Source organism: Falco punctatus (assembly GCF_963210335.1).
Source record: "Falco punctatus genome assembly, chromosome: 4".
Taxonomy (NCBI): Eukaryota; Metazoa; Chordata; class Aves; order Falconiformes; family Falconidae; genus Falco; species Falco punctatus.
Window position 1 is genome coordinate 22,116,188 of NC_137583.1, and position 25,835 is coordinate 22,142,022.

A 25,835-nucleotide genomic window follows, 5' to 3' on the forward strand; every position below is an offset into this window, starting at 1 on the left:
TGTTTTTCCTCCACATTTCATTTGACCTGGTGACAAATTTCACCACGGCAATAGGCAGCACCTGCTGAGATTGTCACTGATGTGAAGGTACAAAAGAAGAGTTTGTTTATGGCAGAACTTTGTGGAGGCAGAAAATAATATATCTATTTATACATCTCTGGTTTAATTCTACTTCTAAAACTGACCGAAAAAAAATCTGCGTGGGTGAATTTGGGGTGATGATGTCTCTTTATGTACAGTCATGACCTTTCCAAGCTCTTGTGGGCTGGTGCTGTTGGAGTGGAGCTTCTACAGCTTGGGAAGCTCGGAAAAAGAAAGGGAAAAACCAAACAAAAAGACCAAAACGGCATTCACCCTCCTCGAGTGCGTGCGTCTGTCTGTGGGCATCGCAGCCCTCCTGGAGCAAGGTGGGCAGCAGCAGCTCCAGAGCAAACACCCTCCAGGTACGGCACTGCTTCTCTGCTTATCCCAGTGGATTTCTGAGGGTTTGGGGGATCACTGCTTAAAATCACTAAATCCACCAAACCTGCGTTTCTAATTTTGATTTTTAGGGGTGGCAGCGTGGAGTCGCGTGATTGTGCTCTGCGCTTCTAAGGAGCAATACTGCGCTTTGCAATCAATGGAGCTTAAAAATACAATGGCCAGGTAACACAGTTCAGTTTTTAAAAAGCAAATGTAAAGTTGCCATCTCTGAGGTGGGCAAGGGGCACACTCCTGCGGCTGCCCTTGCGGAGGCAGCGGGAAAGAGCTGCAGCAGGAGGAACTCATGGGGTTTGTAGCTGGGTTTAAGGGAAAAAAAACAAACTCGGACTTTAGAATTTCTCTGCACTCTGGGCACAAAACTTGTAACTGGTCTGGGAGGCTGGGGACAGACAGCGTCACCGGCGGTGCGGGCTGCGGTAATAGTGGCAGAATGTGACACGCAGCCCTGGGCACGGACTGTCCCCTTTGCATTCCTCGCTGCAGCGTGAGCGAGCGGCACATGGCAGAGCAAACTGCCTGGGATGTACCGAACACGCTCCCTTTCCCCCCGGCTGCCTGAAGGGAAGCCCGCTGGCCCCAGGTACAGTGGCAGCTCTGCCAGGAATTGCTCTGCTCGTCCTACACGGGCGGACCTTGAGCACAGGTCAGGCTCCCCCACAGCCAGCAAGGGCGAGCGGGCTGGACCCACAGCCTGGCAGGGAAAATGAAGGTTCTCCCGCTGCTTTACACCAGCTTGGTTTTACTCACCAGAGCGAGTGTAACACATGCCTACCGGCTTCCAAGCCATCGAGCCCTGCCTGTGCCCAGCAGTGCTCATCCTCGGGAAGTACCGAGGACGTGCCTTGCTGATCAGATGAACATTCACGTGGGTTTTGTCATCGTCGCCGGCTCACTGCGGTTGTTTGTGTGGTTTTCCCATGATGCACACAGCCTTATCAACGACACTGAAAATCAAAAGGATATTTTCTGCCCCCCCAGCCACTTGCCCACATGCCCCGGGAGCACCTCGGCTGCCTGAGCCTGCTGCTGCCTGCGCTAGTAAGTACCAAGCATTCACACATGCCTTCCCATGGCCAAACGCACCGCTTTAAGGCAAAATACACTTAAATTTATGGTCCAGATCTCCACAATATCTTGCCATTAATGGGAATGAAACTATATTTAGAAATCCTAGTTACTAGGCCACTTGAAGGCATGACATAAAATACATTACAGTAAATGAATTCTCTTCAGTCTCATTTTTAGGATTTTACTAATGAAATTCTGATTTTTAGGTTGCTAAAGCTGGGCACCTCAAATCCATTAAAATCACGTGCAGGAGAGACATTTGAGGCACAAATATTGTTACATTAATGGGCTACATTAATTTTGATGGAGCCGTGCTATTTCACCCAGATAAGAATCAGCACATTTATTGTAATTATTTTTAGACTGTAGTACCTGGGAACTGCATTACTTTATAGGCACTTTCCAAACAATTCATTTGCTGGGTCAAATCTTTCTTTTTATTCTTTCTTAATGTGTTTAACCCTGTCTCTGGCCAGCTGGATCGACGGGAAGTTTCTTGGAAGTCTGAGGGACTCTGCGAGGACAGGAGAGCTTCCCCGTCCGCAGCCCGGGAGGTCAAAGCCCGAGTTGTCCAAGTGGTTTCAGGCAGGAGGTTTATTTGGTAACTCGTGCAGCAGATTACACCATGTAAGTTAATAAAACACAAACAGAACCCGACACTGTCTCAAACCCAGCTCACTGAAGATGGAGCAACAGATAGCAAAGAAAAACAGGCTGCAGTATCGGGCTTGGGTTTTCAGAATGATCTGAAGGCAGCTGAAGCTCCACGTGAAGGAGGAGCCCAGCTCCTTGTGGCTCAGAAAGCTGCTGAAAAGCACCGGGAAGTCCTTGGCACATTTTTTAATTACTGCACAGTTGAAAACTCTGCATTCCCAAGCTGTGTTCTGTTTTGTAGGAAGTATATCAGTTTGTACCGTTTTGCCTCTCCCCCACTTCAGCTTTTATCTTTTGTGCCAGGAAGCACAAACAGTCCCTTCGTGTCCTTTTGCAGATGCTGTCAGCTGATGCCAAATGCAAGAGTCTGCAAAAGAGCCCTAGACTGAGAAGGAGTCAGTCGTGAGCCTTCCATGCCTCCCCCCCGTCCTGTGGCCAGTGAGCACCGGGTGTGTGGACAGATGCTCTTTCAGAGCCCCCCCATGCCGGAGTGCAGAAGAAGGGAGAGTAAGAAGCACAGGTGAAGCTCTTGCTTCATACTGAAATTGGGGTCTCGCTGCACCCAGGTTGCAGTCTTGGCCAGCTGCCCTGATCCCCCTGCAGGCATCAGCCATCACAGCTCCACCAGCTTCACACAGCCAAAAGCTGGTGATGTTTAAGCCCCAGGGGAGCCAAGATATTAAAAATGCTTACTTTGTTCTGCAAACTGTACAGATCCTACAAGAAGGAAGAAAATAACCTGAAGAAAAAATAAACTTCCACAAGGCAGGAGAGAAGTGAACAGCAAGGACTGCGTTGCATGCTGGACAGTCAGGACACCGGAGGAGAGGTGGCAGCAGGCACCAGGGCATTAGCAGTCGAGTGCCTGCACGGCAGCGAAACTACGCAAGCTTAAGCAATTTTACCAATATCACGGAACTGTCAGTTTTCCTGCAACATTTCATAGCTATTTACCCAACTAGTTTTCAGTCCCCAGGCTGGGAATTTATTGTTTCAATGTGGTTCCTTGCAGGCCCACAGTGCACACGACCCACGTAGCACCCCAAGCCACCTGCAAGACCTGCCACACACACAGACTCCGAGATTCTGGGCGCTGTGCCCGTGGCAGCGAGGCACCGGGTGTGTGCACACAAACAGCAAGGCGACGCGCTACGCATGTGTGCAAAAGCAGCGAGGCAAGGTGGGGGCTTCACGCACAGAAGTAGCAATTGTACGTCAGTGGCATATGCAAACCGACCTTGTCTGAAATGGTCTTTTGGAGTTTATAAAGTCCTGCCACTGAAGACAGCCGTTTCCCCACATCCAAAGTTGATGCTACGTTGATGTGAAAAGCAAGATGTAGGTACCTCCATGCAGCACCAGCGGGGTGCTGCCATGTCGGGTGCAGCCTGGCCCTCGTGCCGTTTGGGCAGTCCCCACGTGGCAGCAGGCTGGCTGCATGGCTCGCACACACACAGCTGCCTCCCTTACCCATGAGCTGCATTTCCGTGGGGGTTATTCAGGCTGTTGGCTGAATTCACACTGTTTCATTACAAAGCGGATTGGTGTGGGCCCTCACTTGCATGATGGATTTGCTATAGCCATGCAGCACTGGGGATGACAGCACTGGGATGCTCTACAGCTTGTTTTATTCTTTTCCTAGTCTTTGATGCACTTTGGTCACTGCCGGGGACCATGGCTGGTTACCTTGCTGCCATACACTGGACTGCACCAAGTCCCAGTTTGCATTTTGCGTCTTGCCTTGTCAGAGTTCTTTAAAACAAAACAAAAATTCAAAAGATTAAGCTGTCAACCAGGAAAAAAAGCCACTAGCTCTTTTCCAGATTTTTTTTTTCTTCCGACACAGCCCTTGTACCGTGTACTTATATCCTGCTTAAACTGGGACTTTTTGTTCAGTAGCTTATCGTTACACAGGGCACCTCGTGGGCACAAGTCCTTGCCCCCCGCAGGAAACACCACCGCAGCGGAGGCGATGTGAAGCCCACTCCAGTGATGCTGGGTGACGTGCCAGGGCCACGCAGCCTCTCAGAAGACAGAGTCATCAAGGGGGCTGCAGTAGAGATCTTCTGTGAAGCTGCCGAACTCGGTCTCCGTCTCGCTGGTGCAGGTGTGTGCTCTCTGGAAAGTGAACACTGCTTTTAGCTGGTGAGCAGGGAGGTTGTGCAGGTTTTGGCTGGGATAGGGTTAATTTTCTTTTTAGTAGCTGGTATGGGGCTGTGTTTTGGATTTGTGCTGGAAACACAGCTGGTGACACTGGGATGTTTCCCTCACGGCTGAGCACAGAGCTGCTCTTCTGCTCCGCCCCCCCCCAGCAGCAGGGGGCTGGGGGGGACCCAGCTCGGACAGCTGACCCCAGCTGACCCAAGGGACAGCCCGTCCATATGGCACCATGCTCAGCCATAGGAGGGGGATGGGGGAGTGATGGCGTTTGTCTTCCCAAGTGCCCGTCACGCGTGACGGAGCCCTGCGGTCCTGGCAGTGGCTGGGCACCGGCCTGCCCGTGGGGAGTGGGGATGAATGCCCTGCCCTGCCCTGCTCTGCTTTGTTTGCTTTGCTCTGCTCTGCTCTGCTCTGCTCGGCTTTGCTTTGCTCTGCTCTGCTCTGCTCTGCTCGGCTTGGCTTGGCTTGGCTTTGCTCTGCTCTGCTCTGCTCTGCTCTGCTCTGCTTTGCTCTGCTCTGCTCTGCTCTGCTCTGCTTTGCTCTGCTCTGCTCTGCTTTGCTTTGCTCTGCTTTGCTCTGCTCTGCTTTGCTTTGCTTTGCTTTGCTTTGCTTTGCTTTGCTCTGCTTTGTATTGCTCTGCTCTGCTCTGCTCTGCTTTGCTCTGCTCTGCTCTGCTTTGCTCTGCTCTGCTTTGCATTGCTCTGCTCGGCTCGGCTCGGCTCGGCTCGGCTTGGCTTTGCTCTGCTCTGCTCTGCTCTGCTCTGCTCTGCTTTGCTCTGCTTCACTTTGCTTGCGTGCCTGGCTTTTGCTTTGCCTGTTAGACTGTCTTTGTCTCGACCCACGGATTTTCTCACTTTACCCTTCGCTTCTCTCCCCCACCCCGCCAGGACAGATGCACGAGCAGCTGTGTGGGGCTCAGACACTGGCTGGGGTTAAACCACGACAGAGGTGAACTGAGTTTATCAACTAAACTGCACTAATTAAGAGAAACAGCGTATTGTTTTAAGCATGTGAATATTTGTTATGAAACAAGTGTTGCAAAACCCTTACTTAACGTGTTTTGCAGAACACCGTGTTTCAAGTTGGTGCATTTAAAGAGGGATTCACCCAAAGCATTTTGTGAGGTAAGAGCTGAGCATTGGGTTCAACACAAGAATTTCGCCACATTCCAAACTGACTACTCACAGCGCTGCTCATCACTCTGTCCCTCGGGCCAGAAGCCCCCTGCACCCCACAAACCTCCCATTTGGCATGTTTTGCACAACACAGTTGCCCACCAGACACCCCTCTGTGGCCAAGGACAAAGAACGCCGGGAGGAGCTGGAGGGCGTGTTAGGAGGCACATGAATTTTTCTGAATACGAAGCAGCGAAGCCCACTCGTGGGGCCACATCCTGACCCCTTGGTATGTGCAGAGCTGCATGAGCCAGTGCGCAGGGAGAGGGTGGCTCGCCGGAGGAAGCAGAAGCAGTACTTCAGCTGCTGAGAAGCCCACAGGGGTGGTGGGAGGCAGAGCTGCTCCTCGGGGCCAAGCACAGTGCCACTGTTGTGCAGGGCTTTTGTTACCTCACCCCGCTGTTTACGCTACAAATTTAGGAACTGAACACCCACAACAAAGAGTTGCTGGGGGTTTTGCTCTCCTGGGTGATCTCAGTGGAGACACCGCAGCCATGTCCTCACTGTCCCTTCCTGGTGCCACCGCCTTGGTGGCCATGGTGCCAGCCAGTGTCACCTACCGGCACCCAGCTCACTTTAAGTGAAGAGATGTCTAAATACAAGGCAGTGCTGCTCTTGGTAATGTGAAACAGCCTTCACAAGCTCACATTTTCTAGCTGCAGCGTTAATATTTGGTATTTCTCATATTCTTATTTGTGATACCCTAAGTCGTGGTATTTTACACCAGTGGCTTTAATTAAAAACAAACATACGATAATCTTTTAAGCCTGTTTCCTTGACCAGACCATGGAATAAGAACAATACCCCAAAAAAATCAAACTCCTATTCTAAGGGGACAAATTAAAATCAAGTTGCTGAGCAGCACTTCCCTTGAGCAGACAATGAGGCTTTTTATCTTATCTGTAAGGCAAATGTATTTATCAGGAAGTAACAGCAAACATAATAAGGCTTAAGACCAGCTTAACAGTAGGACCAAAACATTTCCCATTGTTAGGCTTCACAAAATAAATCTGCTCTCCAAGAGTCAACCCCCAGTCCTTGCCAAGGCAGAGCTATCTGCCTGGCTGTGCTTGGTGGAAGGAGCGACCACATTTCCATACAAATGGCAGAGCCAAAGGTACAGCAAGGCGTACCTGAAAATTATTGCATATCGGAAGAGCACTTCACAATAGCACTTCATCCTTTTGTTCTTTTTTAACCCTCCCCAAAACAGTTCATCTACAAACAAGGCCAGATCCAGAGCTGCTGGGACCTGTCCTTGGCAGAGGAGGTGGCCACAGAGCCAGGTGAGAACCAACCACAGCAGTTACAATTGCAAAAACAGCCTCCCAAAGTGCTAAATTCAATGGCTAACTCGATGTACTCGTGGTAAAGGCTGTGTGTATCGTTATATTAACTGCACCCATGAGTTTCTTATTTGGGAATCTGGAAAAACACATTTCCTGTGTTTTGCATAACACATCTGGCAGTGTATTCCATATTTAATAGGAACATTATCAATTCTAAGAGGTCAAAAGGCTTTCACTGAGCAGTAACAAGCTATATGCTCCTAGCCTTTCTGGGAGAGAGCAGCACACAAACACAAGCGTTCCTTCTACTAAAAAAAAGAAAAAAAAGAAGTGTGACTAAGATGTTATTTTACCTGGTAGTCATTTGGGAAGGGATCTCTGAATTTGTTGCTGGGTGTTGGAATTGGTGGAAACACTTTACTCCATACGTGGTTTCTGCAAAGAACATATTGGAGAGGTGTGTAAGAATTGCTTTTTCCGCTGGATGACACATCCGACAAGCAGCACGTGTTTAGCCCTGCAAGAAGGCACGTCTCCTCGCACCGTCAGCCCTCCTGCCCCCCTCCCACTCAGTCGTCGGAATCTGAGGGCAGCAGCAAGTTCAAAAGGGGTTGAAGTTATGGATAATAGTCCACCAGCGGACACCCTGAAGACTAGGCAGTGTGCCGTTCCTCACAGGTCACTCCTGACCCTGGGGACAAGCAGATGACAAAGAGGAGGTGGGCTGATGCTCTCCCCCATCAGCCTCTCCCATTGCAGAGCTTGGCAGGAAGGTGCAACCCAACGGGCACTGCCGTGGCTTTGAACGGCCAGTAATAGGCCTGCCTTGGAAAAAAAGTAATTGTTCTGATCTTCTTGCTCATGCTTATGTTCTTCTCAAGGGCTGCATTGTCATGTACCTTGTTTGGACAGTCAAGACAGGCTGCATCTTGCTCACACTTTGGTTTCTGGACATAATGTACCTGTGTCTCATGCTAGAACAACTGCAAATAATTGTGTGCCGAGGGAATGAGGAAGAGGCAAGAAATGGGACTGGAGGTAGCTGACAGTGATTCTGCTAACCAGTGTAATAACTCATTTTGCTAACACCCTTTGAGACACTCCTTCCCTGCCTGACACTCTTTAGTCTAGCTGAAGCATACAGGCATGTGTATGTTTGTGACAGCAAGTGCTGCAGAGTGAACTTTTTTTTGTCTTCTGTATCCCTGAGTACAGACTTCACATTTCAGTCGCCAAAACACATTCACTGTCCCTACCCCTGGATAGCACAATGTCCAAGTAGAGCCAGATTTTAATGGGAACTTGGCCTGAGTGAAGATTATAGGATTTATCCCAGAATTACCATCTTGTGCCTGTTCCGTGGACACCCATGAGGCCGAGACATGGCCATGGTGTGGAGCCCTGGCTGCTGGGACCATGGGCAGGTCTGCTCCTCTGCCCTGTCTCTTTTGTGACAGTTCTCCTGGCTGGTGTCTCGTTAGTTCAATGCTTATGTTCTTATGAGTACTCTTCTTCCAAAAGATTTCTGAGTTCTGTCAAGTTTTCTTTTATCCTATTATTCCCCCTCACCGAGGAGGTGAGGAGGAATAGCATTTTCTGACTATCAGTTTGGAGTTAACCCTTCCTGGCTGAGCTGCTGCTGCCTTGGAGGAGGTACTGACGCTTAACTAATTACTAGGCAAAGGGAAGGGCAGGGCCATACCGCTGCTCACACGATGGACCTGACCAGGCAAACTATGGGATGTCTCCCCATCGCTGCACATGGCCAAGGGTTTGTAGTGGAGGTGCAAGGCAGAAGTGGGAACATGGGGAGGAAAAGCAGGGTGTTGGCTTTAGGAGACATTTGCGTCTTTTGTTGCAATGCTGAATACAGTGCAACCACCGCTGGCTGCAGAGGGCAAGTCAGGCTGTGTGGTCACCACCGGCAGAGTGGGACAGTAGGGTGGCTGCTGGTGTCACTCAGGAGTGGGACTGGGCTGAGTGCCAGTATTAATACTCCAGTGCCTGGCATCATCTCTACTCTTCCTAGCTTTCCTGCTAAGGGTTAGGTCTTTGTGACCAAACCCAGGTCAGCTTTGCAAGTGCTCCTGTCTGTATGGCTCCTGCACTCCGTGGGGTCTCCCAAGCCTTCCAAGGAGGCCTCGTGATTTCACCTGCATCTTATTTCAGCTCTGAGTGTGGCTTTGACTTATGCTATTGCTGTGCAATGCAACCAACAATATTTGGTTTTGTCTGGAATTGGCGTGTTTCTAGCTGTGCTGTTTGTCAAAAAAAGATTTTGATGGAGCCATATCAAAATTATTTATTGAGTCAGCAAAAAGGTTTAGTTACATGTCACTTCTGGAATAGAAACACTTAAGGACAGGTGTACAAAAAAACCAACAGAAACGAGGCAGAAGCACACTTGTGTTCATGGGGGCTGCTTGACCCTTGGGTGCAAGAGTCTTTGCAGTGAGGGCGTTGGTGGGGGTGGTGACAGTGGTGCCTTCAGAATGGTCCTGTTCTTTTTTGCAGGACACTGGAAAGTTGGAGTTATGTGATTAAATCTCTTGTCACAGAGAATGTTCCAGGCATCTCTGTCTCTACACAGGTTGGGTCACGGCCCTTTCCATTAGCACTACTTGGACCTTCAGGATTCGGAAGCACCCCACGGTGCCTTAGCTCAGCATTTCAGGGCCTCCAGTTACTGTGCTGTGACTGTCTTTCTGAAATTTGCCGCTTTTCCTACAGGCTGTGACATGAAAAGGCCAAAGATAAACAAAGAGAAGTAAGTAGGAGAACAAGATCTTATTTTCCCTCTTCTAACTGCTACAATGACATTGATAAAATACTTGTTTTCACAGTGTGTTGTCCTGCCTCCCCTGAGATTCCCCCTGACATTTTCCAGATGATTTCCCCATAGCATGGTGGCTGCTGGTCCTGAACTGGAGTGGGGTGCAGAAGAGGGAGAGGTGCCTGGCGGAGGTCAGGATGACCACAAGATTTTGGGGTATGGAGGGCTACCGACTCTCCTCATGTCAATTAAGTGGAGAGCAGCTGGGAGCAAGTTAGTAACGACATCCTCCTGTGGCCTCACCTCCAGGAGAAAATATCATTCCAAGGCACAGCCTAAGGAAGTGCAGAAGATGCTCATTCATAAAGACAGGGGGCAAACTAGGAAAACATTCAATTGTGCTTTTTATCAAGACAGTAACCCCATCAGCTACTGCAAGTAAGTGAAGGGAAAAGACTATCCAAACAGTCCCAAAGGGCTACTTTGCCCTGTAGCATTTCTCCCAAACAGTGGTCTGTGTCTCTGATGCCTGCAATCACCAGGAAGTACACAGGAAAAAATATAGAACTCTTAGCTATAATGAAATTCCTTATAATGACTTCAAATCATATGAAATTTGAAATGATTCTGTGGCTGGAATTGCACTGTAGACTTCATGAATTTTCAAGAGCAGTAAAAGCTCAGAGTACTAATGAAACTCTGATTTAGGAAACCTGTTCTATTTTTCTGTTTTTTAATATCTGCAGATACAACAAATGAGCAGGCTAAGCACTGTGTTTCATCTTCCTACACTTCCCACCTCCTCCCAGGGCAGGCTGGGGGATTAGAGAAGTGGCAAGGACACTGAGCAAGAAGCAGCCTGGGAAGGGTGGAGTAAAGCTAGCAACTTCACGAAATTCAGTGCAGCAGGCAGATAAAATTTTAATCACTTTGGCAAAGATGGAATGGAATGAGCCTTTGGGTGCTAGGTAATTACATACTAGCCAGGCAAAGAGAAACTCCTAGAAGCAGGCAATGTAGCAATCAAGCAGATGAACCTGGAAAAGCTAGCTTAAATTTGCCAAATGTATCAAAGTTCATAAAATGCATTAGTGAATTATCTTCAAGCTGGTCCTGGAGTAGGAGTCTTCCCCTATACCTGTTTCTCCCCCTATATCTATTTCAAGCTCTCCACAGGGAGTAGCTGCAATAATATCCAAATACTTTCAGAACTCTACAGGAAAACACGGAGAGGTATGACTGCTACTAACTGGTGTTGGACCTAACTCATGTCAGTGTTTTGCTGTCCCAAAAAGAGAGGAGAGAGCTGATGAAGATGATGCTGGAGCAGTGGTGGACCTACAGCTATATGGACAGGTCAATCCGTAAAAGAATCAGCCATGTGAGTAAGAGCAGTCTGGGGATTTCCACCAAAACATGAAGGCTCCACTGTTGGGGACAAGTGTGTATGACGCTCAACATGAATAAACTCACTGGGGAGTTAATCTATTTTGTTCCAAAAAGGATTGCTTACTGAGACCTGCTATGCTAATTAAATTGAGTTAAGAGCAGGTTACTGTAGACACCAGACACTTTAAGGAAAGTTGATATCAGTTATTCTAACGTAACGTTCCTGTAGACAAGACCTTTATTTGATAAAGCAAATGTGCTATGGAAAGAAAACTAGCCAAGAGCACATCAGAATGACCAATACATTAAAAGGCATTGAGGAAATTAATAAGAAATTAGCAGTTAAGGACAGCACTTACTGGGAGCTGTGTTTATTGTGGACTGGTAATTGCTGCTTGCCACATGTTTCAGGGGAGAAGCTTGTAATTACATAGATGCTTTAATTCATCACTTTTATGATATGACTATAGTCATAACTACAGAAATCCAAAGTGTATCTGGGTTTTTTGAAGTTTGGCTCCATGGCATCTGCTGTTACTACATGGCATCCATAGCCTCTGTAGTAATTAAAAATAAACTAAACAAATAGTTCAAAAAGCAAACAGTAGTTCAATGCACTTGCTCCTGTTAAGAGGTCAAGAAGAGCAGCAAGCACAAAAGCACTGAATTTTTACCTCTTCAGAGCATCTACCACACTCCTTGATGTCAGCTGAATTCAGACTACAAGCCCAGGGCCTGATACAGGGTGTCTGGCCGAAAGCTGAACTAGGCACGACCGAGAAAATACTGGTCTGTATGTGCAAGCCATGAAAGCTTCTCTCAGCAGCTTTCACCAGGGTTAAAGACACAGTCCTCCTGGGAAAATCACTAACCCAACCAGATCCATTTAAGTGAAGAAATGAGATAAAGACAAATTTGCCTCGCTCAGTATATGGTTTTTTTTTGGTTTAAGATTAACTTGGATAGCACTCTTACCCCACCAATTTTACTGAATATTATTATTGATAATTAATGAGGCTGATTATTACTTATACAGTACTTTTGCTTTGTATAATTATGCTTCAATACCAAACTCAGTGCCCTTTCTTAAAATTAAGCAAAGCTTGTAACATCCCCCACCCACTTGTTGAACAACTAGTCCTTAATTATACTGTAATCCAAAAGAAGATGATGATACTTACATTTTGCATATTATAGCAACAAGCAGGAATGTGCAGCACATGGACACACAAAGCACTGAGAGAATCCAGGCTATGGAATCCTCATATTTGTTTTGCCCTGAATTTCAAGAAAAAAAGAAATAAAATATATTATTTCTGTGTGGATTATTTTAAACACACTCTTACAAAATATTTCATCAGCTGCTTTATGTGATTATATTCAGATCATAAATTAACATGCAAATGATGAAGACTTGGTATCTAGAATTAGAAAGGAAACGCAGAGCTTCAAAAACAATTTCCACAAAACTGACTTCCTAATTTCAGCAATAAATTCCTTTCATTTTGATGTGAAGGAGAGAACAAGCCAAGAGGTGTGAGGGGCCAGGCCAGGAGGACAATCCAGCCCGTTAGCTGCTGCCCCGAGACACACGATGCCACGCGGTTAGCGCACAGCTGGTAGCCGGCAAAGACACGCTTTGCTGATGGTCTCGGGTACAAACTGATTGTTTTCCATTAAACCATTCTTTATTTCTGTTAGTCCTTTCTAGCCAGGAACTGGATCTGTCTGGGTTCCCAAGCTTGCCTGTGAAAAAGACATCGAAACCCCCTGTTTTTCTTGCGAGCCAGTTGCTTTTACATTTCCTTGGGAAGAATTTCTCTGCTGCCTCTGCCTGTGAGCAGACACAGGTATTTCTGTCAAGGTCAGTGCTTCTGTTTTGAAAAGGCATTGCTCAGTGACCACAACCATTATTTTTTTCCACATTATGCCATATAACAAAAACATTTACATTGAACTGCATTTTCCAAAGGCTGCCAAGCCCGTGTGTGCTTATGATAACTACCAGTCCTATGCATCAAGGTGTCAGCACTGCCAGTACCGGGTAACTGGAAGGATGTAAACTGGCCAGCAGCAGGAGCGTTGGCTTTATGGGTGCTGTAGGCAAAACAACATTCAGTTGGGGCCAGATTTGTTTCTGAGACCTGAGGAGCTGAGCCTGCTGCCTCTGCCAATGGCTGCGGTAGCAGGGCAGTCCCCGAGAGCGGCGTATGGACGGTGCCATGAGCAGGTCTGTGAGATCCATCCTGCACCTCTGCACCACCCCGACGGGCTACACAGTCAACCTTGCAATTACAAACAGGTTAGGATGGTCTATTTTCTCTTCAGGGCTACCACTTTCCTTTCAAGAAAACAAGATTGGGGATGTAACTGTCAGCAAGTTATGCTTTGTCTAAGTCTTGAGGATGCCTGGGGCAGCGAACTGGGAAATGGTTAAGTCCCATAAACCAACTTTAAGCCTCCCAGCATGATGGCTGGGAAGTGTCTCTTGTTTTCCAAACCAAAACTGGAAGCGTCCTAAGTCTCTTCCATCTTATGTCAGTTGGCAGTGGCCTCAAAAAGGCATGATCAGGCAACACTAAGTCTCACTGCAACTTGGAGTAAGCTGCAGGAGAAGCAGCAATTGCAGAAGCAGTGCTGAGGCTCTGGGGACTTGCCCGGCACATTCCTCCTCAGGCTTCTCTCCGAGATGTACCCGAAGGTGCCAGCCCAGCCCTGCACACCACTGTGAACCAGCACGAGTCCATGACCTGCCTCATGAGGGGTGTCCATGTGACACATGACATGGAGGGAACAGATGAAACTTCCTCAGAGCCACAGAGCAAGTTACCAGCAACACTAACAAGACTGGCTGAAGTACGTACTGCAACCCAGCGACTTACGCAGTAACCTGTATTGTCTCAATGAACACCAACAAGCCTCTAAAAACCCCTTTTCATAAGAAAAACCAAAGTAAGTGGACCTGTCCTTAGGCATTTTTTATGTTTAGTAAATTTTTATGTAAGACTAACTTTTTTTACCATCAGAATGAATTTTCCATGTTTGGTATGTGTAGTGCCTGAGTAGAGGTGTGTGTAAGGGCAACGTTGCCAGGTTGCTCAGCCAGCAGCAGCAGAGGCAGGCCCACAAGTGCTCCAGCTGACAGAGGGGCCCTCAAATCTGTCAGCATGGCTGGGACAGCAGAGTCAGGGCAGCGCAAAAGGGCTGAGGCACCTCTCAGCCCCAAATGTGACCCGTGGATCTTTTAAACTGTGAGCCCAGGCAGCAGCCGTTCACACGTACCTGCCGCTTCACAGAGCTGATTCACGTGGGGCTGCCGTGGGCAGGTAACGAAGGCGTCCAGCCCAATTGGCTGCCCTGATGATTTTTTATCTGGCTTCATTTGACAGCAGTGCTTCTAAATATCCTTTTAGACAGCTAGTATCAAGGTGCAGTTTGACAGTACCCGATTTGGCAGCGTATGGCTGCATTTTGCAGGGTCTGAGCACCACGGCTCAAGGAAAGGATCCAGAAAAAAAATCAGTTTTTAACATGTTGGAGGGTTGCTGCTGCAGGGTGGACCAGTGTTTTTCTCAGGATATGGGCTCAGAAGAGGTCTACTGGTCTTAAAGTTGGTCTCATCAGAATATTTCCCCGATTGATGCATGAAGCTAATAAGCAAGTGTGGTTTTCTTAATTAATGAGATGTTTGGTGAGCCCCCCTGCCCCAGGGTGAGCAGTTGGGTTGCTGAGCCTCTCTTCCCAAGGGCTCTGCAGTGCCATGGAGCCAGGGGGGAAGGTCAAGGGGATGTGTTAGAGTAAGGAGGCACAACACCAGCAGATTTGCATTCACTAGCAAATATAAGAAGGAAAACTATAGTAAACAAGAGAGTGTAAGGGACTTTTTTTTTTTAAAAAAGTGAAAACCAGGAAGTTAAGAAACTCAAAAGATAAGAACAAAGGAGGATGTCTAAGAAGAAACAGTTGATAACGTGCAGTGATAAGGAAACTGTTACTTCCAGAAAAAACATGTTCAGCAAGCAGGAAATACAGAACAAAGTGGGGCAAATTATCATGTTCCAAAGATGCTAAAACCATGCTTTTCCCTCCACACCCCTGCCCCGCCCCCAACATTTAAGAGTTCAGACAAAATAATAGTTGACGTGGTCACTCATATCAACTTCCAGCATGAACCTCGTGATGGATGCCAGGGAAACACATGTAAAAACTAAACCAATGCAACTAAAAGGCTTTAACTAGTACTTACACCTTAAGCTAGTTTAAAGCAGTCTCTGAAAACATAAGCATGTGAAAACCAAATGCTGTCTGGAAAAACTCTCTGTATATCCCAAAATTTGCTTGAGAGATTTTTTTTTTTATTATTTTAATGGAACACAGATTTAACTCCCCTTCATTAACAGGTCAGTTTTTTCCTTCAAATACCTGTTTTCCTGGCTTCTTTTAAAATTACTTGGTGTTGTCCATGCTTATGATCAGGCAGCATTTGCTTTCCAGCAAAGTAAGAATATTCATTACAAGACGGAAGCACATCATTCTTACCAACGTAAATAATTTCACTCCAGTCACTCCAAAATCCTCTTGTACAACATATGTGATGATTAGCTCTTATCTGTATAGAATACCTGCTAGTAACATCAATCCGTAATCTGAAGTAATTTGAGGATATTTTCAATATCTGTTAGGAAAACAGTATTGTGCTGTTATAGATTACTTAAGATAAACAGTTCAGAAAACAAACTTTAAACAAACTTTTTATTTTTTTAAAACTTCTTTACTAGATTAACTGTGAGCATCTGGCCTTGCTTTTGAAGTAATATCTCTGTTTTTACAGGTGTCATTTCTCTCATAGTACAACAATATTTCAGGGCAAATTCTCGAAAGATGCCTCATTTTTGCATTCTTCCTTAAGACACCTAATGCTGGATTTTCAGGATTGTCCATCCTCCTACTGATCTGAACCCAGGTGCATAAAACTCAGTAACTCCACTTTTTGTCCTTCTGTTCTCCTAGGTCTCTTGGGGATGTTTTGTTGTAGACATAAATGACATGCAGAGAAAGACGGAAAACATGAAAATTGATGAGACTTTAGTTTTGCTGAACCTTAGTCATAAATGGGACACAAGTTTCACCAAAAGTCCATAGTTTACAAAATGTGCTAGCAGCACATTTCATTTTAAATATTTTAGAATCTGTAACATATCCATGAATGCGAAGACTTTTTCACGAGGTTGCATAAAAGCAAATTCTAGCTATACAGGACAGTCAGCTCAGAGACAGGAATGCTGTGCAATACTTGGGCATCAGAGAAGCAATTACCTGCTTGTTACCTGACTTCAAGTTGAAGAGGTAAAATTCATATTCAAAACACACTTCAGGGAAAGGAGAAAATGGCTTCTCCCATGTGGCTAGGAGATCATTTTGCTCTAAGAATACAGTGACATTTCTGGGAACATTCACTTTCTCTACAAAAAACAAACAACCTGTACTGGTAAGTTATTTACAGAGCAAAGTTTAAATACTAGCAATTGGAGCATTTTATAACCTGATAGTGTTTCCAAGTAGGACCTGTAATCCTTGAATTTATTTCACATTTTGGACAGAAAAGATAAGGATTTAGGAGGAATAACTATATTGCAGAAAATAGCTAAGGGGAAACAGTTTCTAAAATCGACTTAGAAGTTTTGGAAAACTAGGGTAGCGGTGGTTGGGAGAATTTATTAAATTAATTTTCACAAAGCATTAATTAATGATAGAACAGTTAGGAAAACTTACTTTTAGGAAAAAACCAGACATAACCAGGAAAGTTACCAAAACCTGGAACAAATTCAAATGAATGGATCTGCAGCTATTACAAGGATGATTTCCAAGAAAAATGTCAGCTGTTTTATCTTAGTGAAGTCATGAGGAAGTGAAATGTTATCTGTTTACAAAAAAGTGAAGAGTGGAACTAATGAAGGAAAATAAATTATTGGGTAGATGATAGATGATAGACAGTCATGGGTGATACTACCTTTTATTCAACAGTCTAATGCCTTTCTTTAAAAGGACACGGTTATCTTGAACACCACGTGTCGTCTTCCATTTAAAGAAAGGCTGTAAAATAAAAGGTAGTAAAAACTGTACTTGAAGGTATATTGAGCAAATGAATTGAAAATTAGTATTAAGAATAATGCTTTGGCTAACAAACATAATAACTAATTGCCTTTTCTAGGGGATTTTTTGGTCATTTTATAATTTAAAATAAGTTATCAAAATCAAAGTTAGTTAAAACCATCCATTTCTGTCTTCTAATCTCTTCCAATGTCATTAAGATGTCTACGCAAAACCAGCACATACCTGCACCTGCATCAAGAACCATTCAATCCAGTGGTATTCTCTCACAAATCTTTTGACAATCTTGCTAGACATCTTTAAATATTTTTTAATGTGTTTCTACTCACCAATGGCATTTTGTTTAAATAACTGCTGAAAAGGCTTGATTGCAGCGTACTTGCTAGACCCATTAATGTGTATTACAATGACATTGTCAATCTCTTCAGGATCAATATGAGTCACTGAAAATCTGCACTCAGTATTCCTGTTCCACTTGTCTTTGCTATAATCTTGACATTCTTCAGTGTACATCTCATACCTAAATTAAAGTACTTGTCAGATGTGATGCTCTTACAGAAATTCATTGCTGACTAAAATGGGAGAAAACACCAACCTGTAAAATAGAAAGTATTTGGCATCTTCTGGTGCTCGTTGGCCAGGAAGCCAAGTACAATGAAGAGAAACAGCACTAGAAACGGTGATGCGGGTAACACAGGACAAATTAGTGACAGATGTCTCTGGAGCACCTAGAAAGTCAAAGAATTATAAAAGAGAAAGAAAAATCTTTTTACAAAAGTCATAAGCAATTCATGTTGCTAAAACACTTTGATTACAGTCTCTGGTCAACTGTGTCTATGTCTATTGTATCCAGTTCTGTTCCTTATTACGCTGGGCTATCAGTATGGATGGATGAAGTGTAAGTAAACAGTGTGTGTAAAGCTGCACCACACAGCACCATTACAATATTTCATGTACACCAAGGCAACTTTTAATATGATCTTTTAATATCCTAGAGTGTATGAAAGTAGGTTATCTTAGACTCAGCCAGGAAATTTTAGAAAATTTTATATCATTTATCCATGTTCTGCACCTGCAGATTGTACTTCAGGCTCCACAGCAGTAGAGAAAGGCCTGAATTAAATTGTTTTGTAAGATCAGTGTAGCAGGTAGAGGGGGAAATGCTGTATTTTTCAAGTTTTAAACTTGTCACCTTTTGATGTCTGGTCCACAGACCGGGGCAGAACACAAAACTCGGACCTCCCCTGCATTTCTTCATACCTGGCAGTGGTGGGAGTTCTTCCTTCACCCAGTCACTTCTCATCTGAAGGTCTTTGTGGAGAAGTAATGTTCGAACTTGTGCGGAGAAACCATTGTGAAGTGCAGCTGTTTGGATACTGCGAGTCTTCTTTGTGTCATACTTGAAATAAAATGTCAGGTAAGCATCATGGGTGATGGAAGCTGAATTAAGGGACCTGCAAAGACTGATCCAGGCTTTGCAAAGGGGCAAACGAGCCAGCTAGCTCAGCTGGTTATATTAAGTGTATAAAGCTAGAGAGTACATATAATCCACACTAGTGTGTAAGGGTTCCTATTTAGAGACAGCAGGACACTTGTATTACTGAAAATTTCTCTACGGCCTACAGCTGTGATGAAACATGATCTGGCATTTTAACGATACCCCGGCATTAATGCGAATTAAGTGAGCTGACTTGAACGGGGAGCAATGTCACCTGAAAGCAGTATCCAGCTTCCCCCCAAATGAACGCTGCAGACTGCCAGCTCCCAGGCTAACCCCTGTCCCTGCAGGCCTGTCCCCACAAGCCTAGCTGAAAGGGAATCTCTCCAGTGCTCACAGTATATGTTTATGATATAAAAGAGTAAGTGATGCCACATGCCAGTTGTTCACGATATATATCGTGCCTGCTGCACCCTGGTTTGGTGCAACAGTTTAACTCAGCAGGAATTCAGCCTTCTTAGGACATGGACTTATTTTCTATCTTACCTCCTCAGGCACAGGGCTTAGGATTTTCACATCATATCTAATGGTGTAGGTTTTTTGTTCCTGATTAGGGTTTGGTTTCCACTGTAAAAGTACTTGTGCTAATGCAGAGACTGTAAGGGTGAAGTTAACAGGTGGGAAAACCTGAACTGTAAAGGAGAAAACAAAAACATTCATAACACAGTAAGCCAGTGGATTGTTTAAAGCAATAGCTGTTTACAAACAATGAGCAATACAAGCAATTAATTTTATGTCAACATTATATTCTCTCAACAGCTTCTTGTGAAATGTTTCTAATATTTGAAAAGTATTTTTAAATAATAACCAAAACTTCATCAAATAAGAGTTTACTTTAAACTTAGCCTAAAAATAATTTTTTACAACAGTTTTGACTTGAAAAATCACCAGGATGTATCACATTTGGCTTGTTAATTAGGTTCAGGATTTTCAATTTGATCCTCATTGCACATAGGCACTGGGCACCTGGACTGAAATGGGGCTGATAAGTGATCGACATACGAACAATTCACACCCACGTAAGCTTGCAGAAGGGTAAAATGTGGGTAGCTTTCTAAGACAAGTCTGACAGCCACAAGAATTTATGTGTGAGAGAAGAAATAAAATGATGAACAGAGGAATTAAGCACAAATAGAAGAAAATATAGAAGGATGGGAATGATAATTTAAAACAATGGGGGAAGAGGCATTCCTGGAGCTCATATGGAAATAAGGAAGATCTCATGCTGGGGGGAAATGGTAGTCTATAAATAGCAAGGCAATGAAATAATCAATCTGTTCCCCTCCACTTCTAGAGTTCTTCAGAGCCTGCCCTCCCTTAAATGCCATCTCCAAGGCAGTTGAGGGACATCAGTCCCCACTTCTCCCATGGTTTCAACCTCTGTTGCCCACTAGTTCAATTTTCAAGCATGCACCTTGCATTAGGAAAACTGCCTCGTAAAGGCTCAGAAAACCCCAACACAAACCACCCTGCACTGATCCCCCTGAAACATTCTTTGTTGAGATGCCCACAAAAAATGTCCCCATTAAGGCTGTTGATACACCATGATTATGCCAGTGATGCTTCATGTCACCATGTTTCTGCAGATAACTGCAGCATTGTTCCTGGAAGTAAAATTGCTATCTAGAATAATGCCTTTGCTCTGGCAGGATTAAATTGTTGAATAAACCAGGCCAGGAACTACTGTCTAGCCAAAGGGAAGTGGAATGGCACAAGCTGTGTCTACATGCCTTATGGTTCTTCCCTCTCAAAGCAAAATAGCCCTCAGGCACTGGCTGGGAGCAATCTGGGACAGAGTACAGCTGGTCCAGGAAGGATGTTAACACATCACGGTCATCTGCGGTCCTGTACTCATGGCATGCCGTGGGCTGGTTTATTCACCTGTAGAATAGTGTGTCTGACCAACATGTGGAGGGGCCATGGTCACCCCCTGGTGCTAAAGCTACACAATGGTAGAAGGAAAAGGCCTTACCTCCTGCAGCTTGAGGTATGCTTGGCTGGAGCACGTTTTCTGTCTGAAGGAGGATCAGAAAGACTTTCATCATACTGGCCATAATCTTTAGATGGTAAGTGAGAACGGCCACGTACCAGCATATGTGCCTTGTCAACATTTTACCGAGGCTGACAGCTAAAAAAGAACACAATGCCAAGTGTTAAGCACACAAACGATGGAGCATGGTATATCCACATGATCAAAGGAATGAAACTGCTACCTTGCAGGGGACAGACTCTTTTCCTTTCCTTGCAGGAAAATGCATCTTGTCGCAGCTACATTTAGTATAGTACCACCGACCACAATTCATTGTGCTCCCTTCGCTTTTGCTAGCCCTCTTTGAAAAAGCTGCTGGTTGCAGACACTGTCATGTGTGCATGGTCAGAGCAGCAGTCACAGAGCATCCCTCCGCAGAGAGAAGCGAGTCAATTCAGGTATATTGGCTTTCAGCAGAGTCCCATTTACTTCAAGAACAGAAATAATCGTATTTTTAGCTGCCACTATATATAAAACGGCTACTTACTGGAATTTACTTTGCAGTTTCTATTTCAATAAAGCTCAGTAAAGACGGAGTCCCAATGCTCACCTCAAGGCTAATTCACCAGTGTTAATTTTTGGGTGTAAGAGAAACTGTTTTGTTTGTTTCTAATTTAAATGAATGACTCTTTTTAATGCTTAAAACCAGCATGTTCTTATGCTTCCTATAGATTGTTTCATGAAGTACTGGGAGAAAAAAAATCTGTGTGTGATCATTCATGTGTAACCTAATATAAGCAACATGGACATACAGAATAGCAGCTTTCCAAAATGTTCTTGCCAAAGAGAAATGTGCCTTCCCAGCCCTATCACACTACTTCCCTGGGGCACTACAGCAATTGCTTGTATGGAAAACATAATATTTTCAGATGGTAATGAGCACAGAAAGCATTTTTAACCCATCAGTTCTCCCTGAACCTCCAATAAATAACCCAGGGACTGGAAGCACTCCAATTGATCACAGTTGGAGTACTTACGCTATACAGTGACTATTTTTCAAAATGGTGTATGAATGCTGAGCTCATTAAAATGATACATAATCTACAATACAGTGTGTTTCTTAATTTCCAAGTCCACTCATTATCTGTATTCATATTTTATATGTACTTACTATTCTGCTAGCCAAAATATGTGCGAGGCTAACTGAACCTCTGGTGTTTGCTAATGGATTATTCCTGGGGAGCCAGGGTTTGCTTTTACGGATGCTGGGTTATTGAAAGACATTTTGGCCAGACATTTTAGTTCTTCCAAACTGTATGTGAATCACAAACAATCAGGTAATTATTATTCACACCATACATTTATGCCTACACAATACCTCCAAGACTATTTTCTATTGCATTACCATTCATGAAAAGTCTGTTCTTTTGGATTTTCTCACTCGAATACCACGCAGACTTCTGCTTCACAAGGTTATGTTATTCTGGAGGGTATTATGTGGACTGAACGCAAGTTTACAGTGGTACCTGATCTCTGCCACACCTATACTGCTTTTCTGATAAAAAACAATTACACAACCTGCTACAACACGACACCATTTCCAATATGCTTTTGTAAAAATCACTGGCATCAGGCTTTCTTTCCTGCTTCAAAAAACATGGCTTCATTTACCTGATGAAACTATTAAATACACTAATTTTTTTCTCTATTTAAAAGTAAAAATTTATCAACTTCAAGTGCCTGAATGTAAAAATTAGCTTCTTATTTGCATGTTAGCAATAGCCCCACTAGAACTCTGCCAAGAACACAACTCTGTAACCACGCAGCTGTGTGTGCATGTGCTTGTGTGCAAGCATGCACATCTGCATTCCTACCTGCCTATTAACATTACCGATTATGTTCATTGCAGCTCTCCCAGCAACCAGCTACAACCAAACCCAGCAGCTAAGGAAGCGGTTTCAAGTAAATTAAGCTCTTGTAATGTGAACCAGGTGCCTTAGTGAGCAAGAGATGAGAACCCACCAAAGAGCACTCCGCTCACATAGAAGCGAGACAGCGGGACAGGTTGCATTTCCCCAGCTGCAATCAAAGTCTTGATCAAATAAGACATCAGGTGCAATGACAAGACTTTGGGAAGGAAGCTTCGTAAGTTCCACTGCTAAAAGCACTCATTTTTTTTTAATTTTTTTTAATGCAGTAACTTCATTACATTATTAAAAAAATCTTTTAAAAGCCTCCTGTTTTACAGCTGCTTAGGATTCACATCTACTAACTTAAGTAACATGAGTATGTTGGTTTCAGGACTACTCTGGCATTTAGCACAACTAAAAAAGCTGGCACTCTCTTGGGTTTACTTAAAGTGGGTTTGGTGACCTATAGATTTTTTTGACTTTGTCCTTCAAAAAGTAAGGATTCTCATTCTTCCTGGGAACACTCTTTTCCCTATACTTCTGAAAAGATTCTAAAGATCAACTTTTCAAAGGTACTTTTGCTGTCTATGCATGTATTAGACACAAACCCAACATTATCTGAGCAGCAGTTTACTGATTTGAAACTAGATATAAAATGTCACTGTAATACAGATTAGTTTTCAATTATTAACTCTGTTCTTTTCGGTTTATCTTTTCCTGCCTTGTTTTCAAAAATGTTATTTTTCTTTTTCTTGCTATAAGACAAAGGATTGAAAATACAGGTTTTGAAAGAGGTATTTCTGTAGCTGTGTAAGACCACAACCTGTAAGGACACATGGCAGTCTGTGACACCTTTTGTGTTTCATGTGAGAAATTACTGAAAAGAGAATCAGAGTAAGTCTATTCAAATAAAGATGTTAACTAGAAACCTACAAGAGGATTATGTTCCTCACAAAAATTGATATAGTTAGTTCTGAGAACATATAAAAGCCTTGATTTTATTATGTTTTGATTATATATGGTAAAAAGTAATAAGCAGAAGGTAAAGGAGGTATTGTCTTCATAAAGGGTATGCTCCTTAAAGGACAATAGAAATCTAAACCATAGAAAACAGCCTCTAAAAGGTAATGATTTTCTTACTCAATAGCTGACGTGTTCTACTAGCTCACAAGCAACTGGCCAGAAGCAGATTCCAGATGCATTTCCCAGTGTAAGACAAACCTGACTTTGAAAACCAGGACCTTTGCAGTCTTCAAGCAAAGCACAAGACAAAACCAAACCACAACAGATATCCCAGGAGTTTACCTGTAGAGTCTCAAAAGTTCTGTGAAGAGCCTGCTCTCTTTGTTCAAAGCTCCCCTGGATCATCTCCCTGTGAGTTTCTTTTAAAACTGCTGTCTCTCAAGTGCAAATGTGATAGGTAGTTCAGAAATGATGGTAGATGATAAGTTAGACAAGCATGCATTGAAAAAGGGAACTACAGATTTAACCACAGGATAGAAAGCTCCATACAAGCACAGAGTTTAGCCCAGAAATAGTTTTACTTTATTTATTGAAGGTTAATTATATACCATAGCCTGATAATCCTCTAATAACTTTGCAAGAGCAGGAATGCTTAATGTCTGACTACAAAGAGATAAACTACAGCCAGCTACCTACAGACCACTGTTAATACCCCTATTTGTTCTTTCCTTAGAAAACCAAATCCAAACGTTGCTGGAAAACTGTGCAGGTTTTGTCCAGTGGTTTGATACCATCTTGTCTAAGGCTCTTGCCATACAGCCATGTGGACATCGGTGGCATTTTGAGAAGTTATCAGTCCCAGAGTGAGACCAGTTTCCTCACCTCATGCTGAGAGCTTTGAGCTGTGATCCATGGAGTTGGATAACACAGGCTCACAAGCAGGACAAGGAGCAGAAACCAACCCAAGGGCCTCAAGGAGACCCTGCAGAAAGTGGGGCTATATGTAATGGAGTTGTAGGAAGGACGAGAAGGTGGCTAGTGACTTACATTCATTAACAACCTAGACTGCAAGTACAGAAAACCCTATTACATGTGCAGGTGACACAAGCTGGGAGCAGTGAGTGCTTGGGAGGCTGAGACTGGAATTAAGAAAGTTTTTGACAAATTGGTGGAAATTTGGTGTAGTTCAATATGGATGAGCTCTCAACTGCATTTCAGCATTATCACCTGTAAATTAGTAGCAGTCAACTGATTCATTATCTATTCCACAGAAAAGGATCCAGGGTTTTGGAGGGTCCTAAACTGAAGAGAAATAAACTATGTCATGCACTTGCGAAAAAACGGCACCCCAGGAGAACGAAAAGCGACTGTTGTCTGCAAGACACATTAAGTAATCCTGCCACTCTGCACGGTGCTGATAAAGCCTCCACTCACACGCGCTGCGTCCAGCTCAGACACTGCATGTCAGCAAGCATGGAGCAGATGCAGAGAAGCCAGTACACAGCCAGTGGTACTACAAGAGCAGTGAGGAAAAAGGCAAGACTCGGGGAGAAATGTAGCATGTTAAGGCTTTCACATGCTCTCCAAGTCCATTGGGCTGGTACTAGAAGATAACGATGACTAAAATCCAGGTTAGATATCAGGGAAAGCTTTCCGTTTTGGATAGGGAGGCAGTGGAGCAGGTGCCCAAAGACTGAAAGACACTCTGTCACTGGGCACCTGTAGAGAAACACCAACCAGGACTGACAGTCATAATCAAATCCTGCCATCAGGCACAGAGATAAATTAGGTGACCTCCTAAGATCTGGCCAGCCCATACGTTTTTGAATAAACAGCTAATTACTGGGCAGAGAGCTCTGACATCTACATTGAAACGTTTCTCTAGAAAGGAGATAATTTCTAAAGGTGAAGCAGGAATTTAACAGGCAACAGCAGTCACACACGCACACAAAAAAAAAAAAAAAAAAAGGGTAAGAAAAAGCTATGTTCTTACACAGCCTGACTACATCATTGTAGAGCTCATATGCGCTTTTGGAACAGGTCATTAAAAAAACCCAACACATCCTTTTTGCTCATAAGCATACTTCTGTCTGCAGCGAGGTGCTGATTTGGTAGGTACTTAAAAGGCTACATAGGTCTGGTTTCTTCCCAATAACCAAGAAACCTGTAGCACTCTGCCAAGACTAAGATTTATTCAGGCTTCAAAGGGATCCACACTCCCGTTAAGTAGAACTTGGGTGAGCGCCTCCTCCAGGCTCCGCTGCTTCCAACCCTGCTGAGATGCCTCCTGGCAGGAGCAGTACGGTGAGAGCAAGGCGAGCTGTGGTCCATGAGCCCTGGGATCTGGGGTGGGCGGGCAGGCCACGGCAGCCACATTTCAGCACTTGCACTGT

The 25,835-nt window shown here is 44.3% G+C and overlaps 1 protein-coding gene across 8 annotated transcripts; it reads right to left on the minus strand.

The window, feature by feature from the left end:
- Nucleotides 1–2,127: 2,127 nt before the first annotated feature.
- On the minus strand, nt 2,128–25,814 carry IL5RA (interleukin 5 receptor subunit alpha). Of its 8 annotated transcripts, none has more exons than XM_080384710.1 (11): nt 23,785–25,814; nt 20,573–20,728; nt 19,087–19,232; nt 18,363–18,501; nt 17,698–17,830; nt 17,432–17,622; nt 16,308–16,453; nt 15,531–15,666; nt 12,173–12,269; nt 11,666–11,846; nt 9,670–11,548 (listed from the first exon to the last, which is right to left on the minus strand). In XM_080384710.1, exons 2-11 carry the CDS (start codon nt 20,709–20,711, stop codon nt 11,468–11,470), a joined length of 1,389 nt encoding a protein of 462 aa, XP_080240836.1. In that variant the 5' UTR covers nt 20,712–20,728; nt 23,785–25,814; the 3' UTR covers nt 9,670–11,467. The 8 variants fall into 8 exon arrangements, 6 of the variants coding, with proteins under 6 accessions (XP_080240838.1, XP_080240840.1, XP_080240841.1 ...); XM_080384711.1 differs by lacking the exon at nt 23,785–25,814 and adding an exon at nt 20,814–22,472; XM_080384712.1 differs by lacking the exons at nt 9,670–11,548; nt 11,666–11,846; nt 23,785–25,814 and adding exons at nt 2,128–4,323; nt 7,183–7,264 and having other exon boundaries at nt 20,573–22,472.
- Between the last annotated feature and the right edge of the window lie 21 nt (nt 25,815–25,835).

Excerpts from the sequence above, each read along its gene's own strand:
- IL5RA (XM_080384710.1), bottom strand. The coding sequence starts at position 20,711 with ATGTTGACAAGGCACATATGCTGGTACGTGGCCGTTCTCACTTACCAT. Across the intron at positions 19,233-20,572 it reads CATACCTCAAGCTGCAGGAG|TTCAGGTTTTCCCACCTGTT; the intron begins GTAAGGCCTTTT and ends TCTCCTTTACAG. Across the intron at positions 17,623-17,697 it reads AAATACTTTCTATTTTACAG|GTATGAGATGTACACTGAAG; the intron begins GTTGGTGTTTTC and ends ACTTTAATTTAG.